Source organism: Hippopotamus amphibius, chromosome 12 (genome assembly GCF_030028045.1).
Source record: "Hippopotamus amphibius kiboko isolate mHipAmp2 chromosome 12, mHipAmp2.hap2, whole genome shotgun sequence".
In the NCBI taxonomy this organism is placed as follows: Eukaryota; Metazoa; Chordata; class Mammalia; order Artiodactyla; family Hippopotamidae; genus Hippopotamus; species Hippopotamus amphibius.
In genome coordinates, this window is record NC_080197.1 from 83730608 (window position 1) to 83744759 (window position 14152).

At 57.1% G+C, this 14152-nt stretch overlaps 2 protein-coding genes across 2 annotated transcripts in view; both read right to left on the reverse strand.

Annotated features, from left to right (window-relative positions):
- The window catches only part of HOXC4 (homeobox C4), a 60504-nt gene extending 56357 nt beyond the window's left edge, over nt 1-4147 (reverse strand). The window contains exon 1 of the mRNA XM_057701361.1: nt 4035-4147. The gene's annotated coding sequence lies outside the window, so the exon portion shown is untranslated. The remainder of the gene's footprint in view (nt 1-4034) is intronic.
- A 4614-nt stretch (nt 4148-8761) lies between these two features.
- On the reverse strand, nt 8762-13837 carry HOXC10 (homeobox C10). The gene is made up of 2 exons (XM_057701357.1): nt 13034-13837; nt 8762-9873 (listed from the first exon to the last, which is right to left on the reverse strand). The coding sequence occupies exons 1-2, from the start codon at nt 13782-13784 to the stop codon at nt 9596-9598; spliced, it is 1029 nt and encodes a 342-aa protein (XP_057557340.1). The 5' UTR covers nt 13785-13837; the 3' UTR covers nt 8762-9595.
- Between the last annotated feature and the right edge of the window lie 315 nt (nt 13838-14152).

Here is a 14152-nt window from a genome sequence, read left to right on the forward strand (position 1 = left end):
GATTGTTCATAAATGTGTCTTTCATTAAAGAAAACTGTAGGCTGTTTTTGGAACGGAAAAAAGCTACGGAGGAATGGGAGAAGGCAATTTCTTTGGAGTCAGACGCAGGAATTCTGGAGGGGGCAGTGTGATTGTGGGGAAGATCACACAACTTGGATTCCTCCCCCCAATAAATTGGTTGCCACCCTCCTCCTTGAATCTGGGGTTCACTGCCCAGCCCTCTGCTTTCCATCAGACTGTCCCATGGTGGCTTAGCAAAGGTGGGCTTTAGGGAAGCAGGAAATTCTCAGTGTGGGTGCAAGAGAGGGGGCAGGGAAGTTGGCTGGGGGTGGGGGAGAAGAGCAGGTGATGTCCCCAGAGACAGATGCACCCTAGGCAGAGTAGAGTGAGTTTGAAGGAGGGGTGCAACTTCAGGGTCAGCAGGGAAGAGTCCAGTTTGTGCTGGGGAAAGAGGCAGGAGCTGAGGCTAAGACACAGGCTCTGAGGCAGCAGGGAAGGACGAGGTTTCCCAGACCCGAGAAGCCTGCCCTTCTTTCCCACTCTTGTCCCCAGGAGGGGACCAAACGCCTGGGGTGGGGGTGGGGGGGGGCGGAGACTGCTTTTTTTCCCTGCATCTCTGTCGACCTGTCTCCTCTGGAGAGGAGAAGGGCTAGAGAGAGGTGTCCCGGAGAGTGTAGTGTGTGTGTTTGGTGGGGTGGGGGGGGAAGCTGAGGGGGAAGGGTAGATCTGCACCCCACAGCACTGACCCCAGCCTACCAGGCCCCCTCCCCAGTCTCTGCTCCTCCCCCTCTCCGGTTCTTTCCTTTTCGGTCTAGCGGGGCTGGGATTTCGAGGCATGGGGGGGACATGAGAAGCACCCGGCTGGGGAGAGGTGATCGGGGCTTCCTCAGTCTCTTCACCCTCGGCTCTGATTATCTTTTCCTCCCCCAGACTGGACTGGTCTGGGAAATCCAAATTACAGCAAGAAACAGAATATCTCTTTGGCCTTGATGGAGTCGCGTTAGCTGTCAATCAAAAATTCTCCCTCACTAGTTCAAGGAAAAGACAGGAGATTCCCATCCCCCTGCCGAGGCTTTCTCCAAATCCCCCGCGCCATCAGCACCTCCCCCAGCCCGGGCGGCTGGGGACCCTGCCTGGCTTTTGGGTGGCTGCTGGCAACGCTGAGCAGAGCCGTATAGCCTTCAGAGGGCCCGGGGCCAGGCTGCGACCAGGAAGACATCAGGGGACAGAGCCTGAGAGACTGAGCCCGAGACAGCAGAGGCAGCAAGACTAAAGCACGGCGCCAGACCCATAGAGAGGAAGGGAGGAAGGAAGGAAGGAAGGAGGAAAGGAAAGAACTAAACGGATTAGGATAAAAGAAAGAAAGAGGGGAGAATTACAGAAAAGAGGGGAGGCAGGATGAAAAGAGAGGGCAGAGCAGGGAAAGGAAGGCGTGCAGAGAGCTAGCCGGAGGAAGGGCGGCGACAGGCAGGCAAGACAGGACAGGGCAGGGCGCGGGCTAGCCGAGCAGCCGTGGCATTGTGCAGCCCGTTGGCTGGCCGGGCCTTTGCCGCGGGACCGGCTCCGGGCGCGGCGGCCACTTCTGTCCGGACACAAAGGAGGAAGAGGCCTCCTCGAGGTCCTGCCCCTCCCAGGCGACCTGCTGGGGTGGGTACACCAGGCCTCTGGGATATAGAACCCTATCTCGGCCCAGGCAGCAGCCCAGGCGGCTGGGAGCTGAGCCACGGTCTCGTCAAGGAGCAAAGAAGACATGAGGAAGGAGAAGGTTTCACACCCACTCCGCCTTTGCGTCTTTGCCAGGGGACAGGACCCATCTGTCCCAACCTCAGTCTTCCTAGAAGAAAGATGTGCTGAAGCCCCAATCCTATGGGCCTCTACTATTTGGGAGAGCCCTCCAGACATACTGGCTGTAAACAGATGCCCCTTTCTCTGCTACCCACTTTGGCCACCGCCTTCTTTTCAACTCTTGAGCAGCCTGCCCACCCTGCCTGCCCACCCGGTGGAGGCAGCCGCCTGGTTCACCAGGTCCATGCCCTCTGCTGCCGTCAAATTCCCTGTGAAACCGAGGGGAGATTGTCGCCTTCGTTTCAGAGCATGAACTCAGACCCTCCCCACTCAGGCACAGACACAGCTGTGGATCAGGAAGCAGGCCTCGCCCACAGCCCCCTCCCCACCAAAGCCCCATTTTGCCTAGGCCTTGCTGAGAGAGGCAGCCTGGGGGAGGGGGGCTAGAGGAGACTGGGAGTCCCTGAGTTCACCAGGCCACCAGGCCCAGGTCCCTCAGGTTCCACAACTGCGTGTGGGTAATACCCCCATTCTCTGCACTTGGAGGTGGGGTGGCAGTTCAGGGCTCTGAAGCAGACCTTCAGGCTCCCCCCAGATCCAGGCCTGCAGGGGTGGGGGCATAAAGGATGTGGGAGCACCAAGAAGGAGGGGTTTGTCTTTCCAGGTTCAGTTATGCCTGCTCACTCTCCTGCCAGGTTCCCAGACGCCCTCTCACCCCCACAACTGCCTTCACTTTTCTTCATCACTGATGGGGAACCCGAGGGACTAGAGGCCACTGGGAGGCCTTGTTGGGGATGGGGGGACCCCAGCTTTAGCTAGCAGCTGTGCATGCACTCTGCTTCTTAGAGCTCTCTTCTGACCCCAGAAGACAGCACTGGGCACAGGAGAACCCCCTCAGGGGGAGGGGCGCCCTTGCTGCATCACCTCAGACCTGGACAGCTGGGACCACAATCAAGCTAGCACCACCGTGGGAAGAACAGACAGAAAGACAGACAGGTTAGACTCATCCCCTCCCCTTGCCCTGCGCCCCCCTTTTAGTGATTTAAGTTCTCTCCGGTTCAATCCACACCGTCAAGTTCGTATTAAATTTAAAACTGGCTTTTCCCGGTCCCCCAGCGGGCCAGCCCCGCAGCCGCAGGCAGGGCGCCCGCTCCCGGCTCGTCAGCACCCGCCCGCGCGGAGGAGGCCGTGCGTGCTCCATTTGCTTTCATTTTCCTTCTCCCCCTGAAATGGGCTCAATTCACCTCTCCGCTGCCCTCTCCTCCTCCCCGCCCCCTCCTTGGTTCCCCTCTACGTTCCCCCCTTTTCTCTCCTGGTCCCTCTTTGTTGGGAAAAACACACCCACACACACAACTCCTCCTAGCTCAGGCCTGCGCTGGAAGCAGAAACTGAATTCCCCTGGCCTGCCGCGAGGAGACCCGCGTCCTGCCCCCACCCCAGGTGGGTATCCGGGATCCCTACACACCAGGAGTCCGGCTGCTCAGCCCAGCAGGAGTGAAACCCCCAGGGCCTGTGAACATGGCCCTCTCAACGCCACGGCCTGCATTCCCGCCGGCCCCCTGCCCTGCCGCCCCGCAGCAAACGGGGCTATTTCCGGCTCCCCCAACCGGGTCTGGTTTCCCAGCCTGGGGCGTGGCTGGAGGGGGAGCGGCCCCCGAACTAGGGGTGCTCTCCGTCCGGAGCCCCCGTGGCCCTGGGCGCCTGGTTACCTGATCTTTGTGTGATGTGTGTGTCGCAAGGAAATTTGCAGTGACTTTGGAGCCCAGACTGAGGAAGCCGAGGTGGCGAAAGGAGAGACAATACGGGTCCGAAGTACAATTAAGGGGCCAGAGCCGCTAGTCTCTCCCCCGCCCTCCCTGCCAGACTAGGAGCTGTCTGGCCTCAAACCTCAGGGCAACCCGCGAACCTGGAGCCGGAAACTCAGCCCACGCCGGAGGGAAGCAGAGGATCCGGCATCCAGAAAGCAGGAGGAAATCTCCCTCCAACTTGGGGGCGCACCAACCAGCCCCGCTGAGTTGCAGAGAATCCAGTGAATGATAGTGCACATTCCAACGAATCTGCCCGATTTTTTCAGCCTTTGGAAGGACAGCCTAGGGTTGGGGACGTCTCAGACGGACAGACAGACAGACAGGCAAACCACATCTCCGGAGGCAGACAGACTCACAACATGAGTGTGAGCCTGAAATCAAATACAGGTTCAACATTCCCCAGGCCTCTGTGGCAGGCCGGGCGGGCGCCGATCTCCCTACCTTCTCTCCCCTCCAGGGCGCTGGGCAGAGACCCGGAAGACTCGGTCCCTCTGGCTTGGTCCAATCCCGCCTCGGGAAGCGCCTTCGTTACCTGCTCCTCGGCTCCCCACGGCCACAGATGCAGGGCAGCCGCCTCCGCCGGGGGAGGGAAGCCCCGGCCACCGCAGCCGCCGCTGCCCGCCCTCCTTCCCTCCCTCCCTCTTCCTCGCCCTCCCTCCCTCTCTCCCTCCCTCGCGCGCTGCCGCTCGCGGGGCCCTCCCGCGGGCAACCTGTTCTGGACCAAATCCAGGTATCTCCGAAAGAGACAAAAAAGAAAGGACCTCTTATGTGGAAAAGAAAGAAAGACCTTTAACTGCATTTATTTGTCACGCTCTGACCATGGGTCGGCCTCAGTTCGGACGCCCTGGGCCCGGCCCTGCGGCTGCAGAGGTGCGCAGGCCTGCTGCCTCGCCCACGCCGGCCGCCGCGCCCCGCGCGCTCCACTCTCTGGGCCGCCGCCCCCCGGCAGCCCAAACACCAAACAGACCTCAAGGTCCTTCCTACAGACTCAACATCCGGTTGCCCGCCTCGCCGCTGGCCTCTGCCCCGGAGCCCGCTCCGCTCCGCCTGCGGCCAGAGTCCACACACAATCCGCTTTATCCGCGCTCTCGCGCCCGGCCGGACACCCTTCCTAGCCAAGGCGCCCGCTGGCCACCCTCGGGCCGCGGCCCTGCCCGCGGCTGCAGACCTGCTCCCCTGCACGGGATCCACACGCAGCACACGCAGCCCCCTGGCCCCGGCCCCGCTGCCCTTCACCTGTTCTCGAGAAGGGCTGCATCTCCGAGCGAGCCGCGGCAGGACGGTGGGCCCGGGCGGAGGGTGCTGGGGAGCCGAGGTCCCAGGGAGGCCACAGAGGATCGGCCAGCTAGACCGAAGCCCCCGCAGCCGGCGAGAGATCTCAGAGACCAAGGCTCTCCTTGGCGAGCTCTTGCCTTTTCCTCCTTCTCCCGCAAGTCTCAAACACTCACACGCCGCCGAGAGTTCAGCTCTATAAATCCTGCTCCTCTTTCCCATATCATAATTAAAAAAAACCAGTAGGGGAGGTTTTAACTTTTATTGCGATTTCTGGAGTTGGGCTGTGGAGCATATATTAAGTTTACGCTTATGCGCTCTCGGCGGGGAGGGTCCTTTAAGAAATAAAAATCCATCTTAATATCCACAGACGAGAGATAATTTTTTCCCTCCTCTTCACGCTGTTTCTTTTGAAGACTCCCTTCCAGCGAAGCGAATAAATAATCACCATCGCCTTAGCCATGATGCACGGCCCCAGGGCCCTGCGGTGGACTCTGGCCACCAGACTGGCCCTCACCTTGGCCCTGTGAGAATGCACCCCATTCCCCAGGATGTGGGGGGTAGACACCCAGACCCATAGCTCTATGGCCACCACCCCCCCCCATTAGCCTACCAGCTCTGAAATGGAAATTGGGGCAGAGAGACCCAAAGCGCCGAAGTCGTTCATTGGTGAATTTCGGCCCATCGGGGACGCTGTCTCCAAGCCAGGCACTCCTGAGCACCCCGCCCCTGCCTGGGACTCTCTTTGCTCCAGCTGGCCCTGGGGCTTCTGACAGCCTGAAAACTCAGAAACTGCTAGGGGCTCCCAAACCAGGGAAGCCCTTGCCTGCCTCCCACCAGCTGGCCCTCCTCTCTGAAAACCTCCCCATTTCCCCAGGAGCCATAGGGCGATTTGAGCACTTCCTTCCAAGGGAAGAGATTTTTTTCCCCTACAAAGGGCTGGGGGGCAGACAGAAAGACAGACTGACAATTTCAGCTGGGAAGTAGGAAGGCTCTATTCTCATTTTCTCCTCTAGTCTCCACGGGGTCTCTTTGTATAAGAGACAGAAAAATACATGAATATGCACAAAAATATATACAGGGGCTCTGAAAGACCCTGGAGGAGACAGGCAGACAGACACTGAGACCCACACTCATCCAAGGTTACATATATCCACCCCAAGAGACTACTGCATGAATACAGAACTCCATGTGTATATTGTGTTCCAGGGACATGATTTTGTTCCCCTGTCTGAAAGTTTATAATGTTTTAATAATCATAACAATTTCAAAGTAAGAGAACCAAGAACCGGGCTTTCTCTTTCCCAGTCTCTCTGAGAACAGGGGTGTATCTCTCCATTCTCCCTGACCCTTCCCATTTTTCTCAGCAGGCAGAGAAACCTCTTTGGAGAGCCCTCTCTCTAGCAACCAGGACCAGAACTGAGGAACCAGAGGGGTCAAGGAGGGGAAGAAGCTTTGCAAAGTTGCACATTGCTGAGATTCTCCCTTACCCCAGATGCTCCCCTCCTCCCCCTGGCAGTAGCCAGCAACCTCCCCAACAATATGGTAATGGTGGGCGCCGGCAGCCTCCGCTCACCCAGACACTTCCACACGGTGCAAAGACAAGCAGCTGCCTGACAGGCACAGACACAACAGACCAAGGCCTACGGGCAACAGACAGCTAGGAAGAGACCAGAGCCAGATTCTTGCCCTGATGTTTCCCAGTAGGGTGTGTGTGGGGGGTTTCTACTTGGACTTGATGGCTTTCCTCTAGCCTACTAAGCCCCTAAATATGCCCTTCTCCTGGGGATGGAGATAGAGAAGGGGAGGGGGAGGTGGCTGAGCTGGTGCTCAGAGTTCCCCAACTCTTGGGACCCCTCAGGCACCCCACTTTTCTAAGGAGAAGCTCCAGCCCCAGCCGACTGGAGGCAGATTTTTCCTTGGAAGGTGGCAGGTGGGAGAGGCTAACCCTTCCAAAGACTCCTTTCTCTTTCTGTGGTCTTCTCTCTCCTAACCATCCTGCCCCACCCTGCTACCCAACTGAGCTGGCCCTCTAGGCCACCTCTTACTCAAATTCCGGAATTTTCGTGGAACTGGTTAGACCTTCTTTGTCTGTCTCCATCAGCTGGGCCCAGGAAACAATAGCTGCAGGAAAAACTCCTCTCCCTCAATCACGGGGATTGGGACAGCCTGAGGAGTGGACAGGATAAAGTGGGGTTCTCCAGACTTGTCATGTGGCCCCACTCTCACAGCTTGCCCTCCTCAGTCTGTACCCACTTTGCCCTATCTAGGAGGGGGGCTGGGGGCAGTCCCACTGGGGAGGGTAGGAGCGGGATAGGTGGGTTGGGGCCCTCGACGATAACCGACTGATGTAACTCAGGCAGTTTCTTGTTGCCGAGTTCAAAACTCAATCCCAACAACATGAAACTACCTAAGCCACAGATCAGCTGAGCGAGCAGGGCGGGAGATTCAGCTTTGCATCTATAGGGAGGAGAAGGGAAGGGGGTTGGGGAAGGAAGAAATTCAGCCCCGTCCCCCTTTCCGCCCCCACAACCTCCCTAAGGACTAGAGAGTAGACTTTGGGTGGCTGGGTGGGTAGGGGGTCTGACTGCCTCATCAGCTTCTAGTCTAAGCAAATTGCTCAGGGAGACTCTGGTGAAATGGGACCTCTACCCGCCAAGCCCCCGCCCCGCCCCCAGCACCGCAGTAGAGCTATCCCCCTGCCTCTGGCCCTGGCCCTGGGGGAGGCTGGAGTGTCCTTCCACTCTCAAGCTGGGTCCCCTGTCTTGCCCTTCTGGCTCTCCTCCTAGATTCCCTCTGATCCTCTCTGTCCCTCAGCTGGACTCCGGCTTGCCTTCATCTATGTGTGGCTGAACCACTCCAGAGCCTCTTCCAATCAGGCCACTTGCCTGGCAAAGCCCCACGGCCAGGGAGAGTGGGGACCGAGAGCCTGGCTGAGGCTCACATCCAAATCAGCAGAAAGCAGGAAAACCTAAGCCTCAAGCTCCAATCCTCTCCAGCCCATCCTCCCTCTGCTCCCCCTCAGCAGACGACCAGACTGAGAGACATCTAGACCCATGTGTCAAACTCGAGGCGACCCTAAGTGACCAAGTAAAGAAAGAAGCCAAAACCCACCAATTTACCCCTTTAACCGCCGAACCCCACGGCAGCGGGCCGGGGAGGGGGAGCTCATGGCCACTGCCCTCCACTGCGAGCCGCCCACAAGGCTGGCCTGGGCTCTCAGTAAGCACGGATGCCCGAAACACCTTCCTCCCTGCTCTGCCCGCTGCGCGCCGGGCACCTGGGGACACCGCTAGTCCCCACTCCGCCGCCAAGAGAAGAACAAGAAACCGCTTCTCTTACCTTGTCGCTGCCTCCTCCTCCTGCCGCTGCCCGCGCTCTGCTGCTGCTGTCGAGGGGGGGGTGGCTGAGCTCCTCGTCCCCCTCCGGCGGCGGTTAAGTTTATTCCTCTCCTTGGATAGGTGGGGGGCTCTTGGGGTTCCCCCCAGCAGCGGTGGGGTGCGCCTGGCCCAGCACCCCAGGCAATCAGATCCGTCTGCTCCTCAAGATTGCAGTTTGCTCTCTGCCTCTTTCCCTCCTCCAGTCACCTTTAAATGCATCTTTTACTGCAGCACCACATTATATTTGCAGATCATAAAATCCACCTCTCGCGCGCACCAAGACCGTCCTGACATTACTGTTTTATGACCTTGACTTATTGTGGTCACCTGGATAATATTTAAATCAACGTTATGGTCTCTCACTTACATTAAACCCGCCAAGAGACGTTCTAGAAAGGCTCTAGGAGATGAGTCAAACACAAAACACACACATCCACACACTCAGCCTCTTTGGGGGGAGGGTGTCGCTAAAAAAACACTAAAAACAAAAAACCACCCATTGGAGGATTACGATTCTGGAAATTTATTAGGATTTTTTTTCTCCATTAAGGAAGCTACATGCAAAAGATACAACATACAGAATATCTTTAAATAACACAACTCCCAGACAGGGACAGGGCGATATTTGGGGGAGGGGCATTCTGTCTTTGCTTCACTATGTTCTATTTTAAATTTTTTAATGTTTTTTTTGTTCCTCTGGATGGAATTTCTGAGATGACAGTGGATGGGGATGTAGGGGCGCTGGGAGGATGGAAGAAAAGCAGAAAGCAGTACAAATACGAGACTTCAAGCAGATTCTCAGAGCGACTGGGAGGTAAAGACACAGAGAGGGTTTGGTGGAGGCGCTGGACGCTACGACAAACACACAAACACTAGCCGAACTTTCCAAAACGTCTATTATTCTAAGGAGGAAACGCAGCAAGGAAGGAGCGATTCTGACTGTGCTCTGCGAGATTACAGACCTTCTCTGGTTGATTTTTTTTCCTCTTTTTTTTCCCTATAATCGGGTGGATTCGACCTTAACTTTGCCTGAATAACAGGATGCTATGTGTGAGTGCGTGGGTGAGTGAGGGGTTGACACACACACCAGCCACACTCCCACCCTTGTCTATGCGGGCACACCACACCCCACACCCCAGCACCCCATTTCTCATGCTTTTAGGTGGACGCATCTTCGCAGCACGAACGATAGGTCCCTTGGAAGGAGAGTCTGAGGTCTTTGCCTTTTTTGCAGGCATGTTGCATTTATACTCAGGGAGGAAAAAAAACATACCACCAGGCACAAAGGGAGGAGGGGCGGGGAAAGGAAGGAAGGGGGGGAGAGAGGGGAGGGGAAGGGAGGCCCCTCGCTCAGGTGAAATTAAAATTGGAGGTCAGTTCCCGGATCCGATTCTCTCGGTTCATTTTCTTGAGTTTCATTCTGCGATTTTGAAACCAGATTTTGACTTGTCTGTCTGTAAGGTTAATGGTCTTGCTAATCTCCAGGCGGCGCTCTCGCGTCAAATACATATTGAACAGAAATTCTTTCTCCAATTCCAGCGTCTGGTGTTTAGTATAGGGGCACCTCTTCTTCCTTCCGCTCTTTGCTGTCAGCCAATTTCCTGTGGTGTTTTCTGCCTTTATCTCCTCTGTTAAAAATAACATTATTTACATAAGTATCCCTCGAAGAGGCAAACCCTCGCAGGCGCTGCAGTCTTGGCCAGCTTGCTGTGGGGGCAGCTGAGGGAGCGCAGGGGAGCTGTTCTCGCCCCACAGGCCTGGCTGGTGGGGTCCTCTTGGGCTCAGGGCTCTTATAATTTCTTTGGGGTCTAGACTTACGGCGGGGCGGGGGGGGGGGGGAGAAAGTACTTGCCTCCAGCGCGTCTATTACATTTAAATCACCCCAGTCCACCTTGACCTAGCAGGTTCTGAGTACTCGAGCTCTCTCTCAGCTTGCTGACCCTGGTGTGTGCTCTAAGCTTCACCAGACCCTTCCTCCTCTCTGTTCCTTTCCAGCTCTGTAAAAAATCCAACCAGAAGGAAAAATGTTTTCCAGGCCTCAGACCGGGTGACAGAGGGCACCCCACTACCCAGAGCAATTTCCAGAGAGCTTTGGCCCTTTTCAACTCAGTGGAGGGATGTCGCCCCAGTCTCTGCAACCAGAGGCCGTTGCAGCCATCTCTGCACCAGACCCCCAGCCCTGGATCCCACCTGAAGTGCCACAGGGAGACTCTATCCCATTGGAGCCCCCATTGCCAGCTTTTCCTATCCTGGCCAACTCCCCCCAGGAGCAGCTGAGGCAGGGAGCTTGTGCAGGCAGCAGAGGTCAGGGGCAACAGCTCTGCGGCATGCTGAGGGGTCCTCAGACAACTGCCCTGGCCAGACACCTAAGGTCAAGGGAGAGAGAGATCCTGAGGAAATACAGGCTCCTGGAAATCTCCTGCCTAGTCTATCTAGATATATATGCATGCGTGTTCATGTGTATTTCTGCAGAGATACACACTCCTACACTTATGTACACACACAGGGATATGCACACGTGTCTGTTTATATAAGGAGATACTATAAGTTCAGTGTGTATTTCCCTTTCCCTTATCTACAGCTTCTTCCTGTGGCACACGGGGAAGAACCAGCCTTGCTCCTCAAGCAGCAGCAAAGACCTTGGCCATCTTTTCTAGGGAAAAACCCGGAGTCCAGAGACCTGAGAGGGACACCCAGCAAAGGACTCTGCTGATGGCTCTGTGCTCTACCTGCTTCCCTCTATGCCAAATGAAACTGCCAGGTTCCTGGATCTTATCTTGATGGGGAGAAGGGTAGGGGCCCTAGGGGAACCAGGAGGCACCAGAAAATGCAAACTTGAGGCTGTAATTTAAAACATTTGAATGTCCTTAATTCTGCTCCCACCTCTGCACCTGCAGCCTCCTGCCAAATTGTTTAAAGGCACTCCACATCTCACTCTGTGCTGTGTATTTTATATTGGGGTTGCTGGGGTTTGGGGGAAGGGGAGAAATTACAAATGGGGAAGTCTGGCCTAAAGCCCTCTTGCCCCTGGCCTGGTGGAGGCATTGGTGCTTTCACCAATTCCTCATTTTGGAATGAAGGGGGTGGGGGGCAGGCAAGAAGGGAGTAGGCAGAGTGCAGAGTGAGAGGGATTACTTGGGGTGGGAGGGTTTAGATGGTGTGGGGATGGCAGGAGAGAAAGGGGAGCCTACCGGAATGGGGGCAGTTTGAGCTAGGAGGTAGGCTTGTTAACCTTGACTTTGCTTTTGGTGGCCAGAACGCAGCTTTTCCTATCCTCAACCTGCACCCCAACCAAGCTCAGGGTGTGGGGAGACGGTATAAAATTAAACTTTTGTGCTGCACACGTGCCACCACCAAGGCTTCATGGGTGTGTGTGCCTCTCTTTCCCTCACCCTCATGAACACACCCGTGCCCATCTTCTGGCCAGGGTCTCCATGGGCTGATTTGCCAAGGCCACCTTTGATTTGCAGAGGAGACCCAAGAGGGCGAGGCTCTGCCCTCACCTGCCAAAAGAGTGCGTGTGCATATATGAGAGCGCGTGCGTATGTGTGTGAGTGTGACACAGGTCGCCGCCAGGCATGCATGTGCACCACATCCATATACAAAGCGCCACAGCACCCAGGCTGCCCCCAGTCTGCTCACTTCTCACCATTTCCCCTGCATCTGCACCCAAAGAGCCCTTCTTACACACAGCCTCCAGTAGCCAGTGCCATGCGGAGCAGGTTTGTCTGCCCTCCACCCCCTTGCCAGCTGGGCCTTTTCTGATGCTTTTTGCTCCAACTTTTCAGGGAAAGTCCTCTCAGCCTCCCTCCACTGCTCCCATTTCCTCCACATTTTCTCCAGGTGTCAGAAAAGGGTCCTGAAGTCTCCCAGTTCCCGCAGCAGAAATGAATCTTGAACCCTGAGCTTGAACTCTGGCTAGGCTTTCCCTCACCAACCAAAATCACAATGAAATCCAACTAAAGCCACATTCCCTTTTAAGAGAAAACCGCTTACCATGCACACAGAAATTTCCCAACCACTCATTTGTAAGCTGCTTTTGGAAACCAACGGGGAAAATTTTTTTTTTTTAACGCAACTAGGAAAAAAGGAAAAGAAAAAAATTTCAAAGAGGAGACAAAAAACTTACAACATTCCAAATGCCCTGGCGTCTGCGGGAGGGAGGGACGTGGCGGGCAGCCCTTCACCTCCACCTCTTCCGGCCCCAGCCCGGCTACCCGAGGCCCCCGGCCGAGCCAAAAACCGCAGGAGCCCAAACCACACGCACAAATCAGACCCACAAACAACAAATCGCGCTTCGCAGGAAACAATTTTCAACTGGGAAAACGCAGTAAAGCGAAATCCCCCTTCTCCCAAGCCTTCCCTAGTCCCTGGCCCAAGATCGCCATTTTAAGCTTTTTGCAAGCTTCTGACCTGATTTGGGCGGGGGGGGGGGGATCAGCCCCCCCAGAACACCAACGTAGAGCAAGCAAACCAAAGCCAGCACGCGTCCGAGAGCGGTCACCCGCCCTGGGCAGCACAAGGCGCTGCAGGCTCCCCGCGGTGCGCACCACCCCGGTCTCGGCGTCCACGGCCGCTGCCGGCCGGCACCTCCACTTCGCCGCTTACCTTCCCTAGCCAAATGACGCGCCGCCCGCCTGGCGCTCAGCAGACACGAGTCGCAAGCCGGGGTCGCATTCCCAAGACCATCCAGGGCCTCCTCGGCCCAACCCTCTCCCTGCCCCCGCCCTGGCCACGAAGACCAAGTGCCCTAGCGTCCCAGCCGGGCCACGGCCCAGGCGGCCTTACCTTTCGCTTCGTTGTCCGAGGTGTCTGGGCTGGAGTCGGCGGTTTGGGCCCGATCCTTTTCGCTCTCCAAGGGGCTGCCTTTTGGGCCCGCCAAGCTCTGCTCGGTCTTGATCTCATTGGGGCTGGGGGTCTGACTGTCGGACTTGGGGGTCTCAGGGAAACTCACTTTACCCCCGAGCTGGGGAGACTCCAGATGTTCGGCGCGCGGGTTGAGACTGGCCCGCTGCTCAAAAGGGGCTTCGAAGTCGTTGGCCCCGGCACAGTGGGGCGGCTTGTCCAGCGCGGAGTAGCTCGGGCTGGCGCGGTAGTAGCTGGGCACGGGCACCTCGTGCTCCCCGAGGCAGGACTCCTGCAGGGGGTGGGAGTAGAGAGCTGCCTCGGGGCCACTTTTCGCCCGCTTCTCTGCGCTGTACATGCAGCAGACATTCTCCTCCTTGACACTAGGTGGGTAGGAGCAGGAGGACAGCGGCCTGCCAACAGGTTGTTCCAGGCGGTAGGCGGCTTTGGGGTCGCCCCAGGAGTCCAGCTGCGAGAGGTAGGACGGGTAGGTGTTGAGGGCGAGGTTGGGGCTGCTGCCCTCGTCCCTCTTGGAGAGCGAGGGCGCGAGACCGCAGCCCCTCATCACCCCGCAGTTGAAGTCACTCCCAGATTGCATATACATGCCTGCGCTCCGGCTATAGCGCTCTCCTCCGCCCGGCGCAGCCAAGGGCTCCGCGTACGAGTTCGGAGTTACATTGCGAGGGCATGTCATTTTCAGAGAGAGGGGTTTTTAAGGAGCAATACTACAGCGGAGGAGCTGACATCTTTTTTTTTTCCCCATCCGGGAGGGGGGGGCGGTTGGAGGGGCGGGAGGGAAAAGAAGGGGAGGGGGGGAAATATCAGCTCCATAATTATCCGCGCATTCGGTCCTCACCATGTGACGGCTAGACCAATGGGATTTGAAAATGGCCTTGATGATTCAGACGGCCGTGACGTCAGCGGGGTCAAGTTGTCGGCAGGCGGAGCGCGCAGCGTGGAGTAACAGCGCCACCTAGCAGCCGCCTCGGGGTAGGGGCACCGGAGCCCTTCCCCGCGAACAAAGGAAGGGCCCCCGGGGCGACGGGGGCAGGAGGGGGGGTG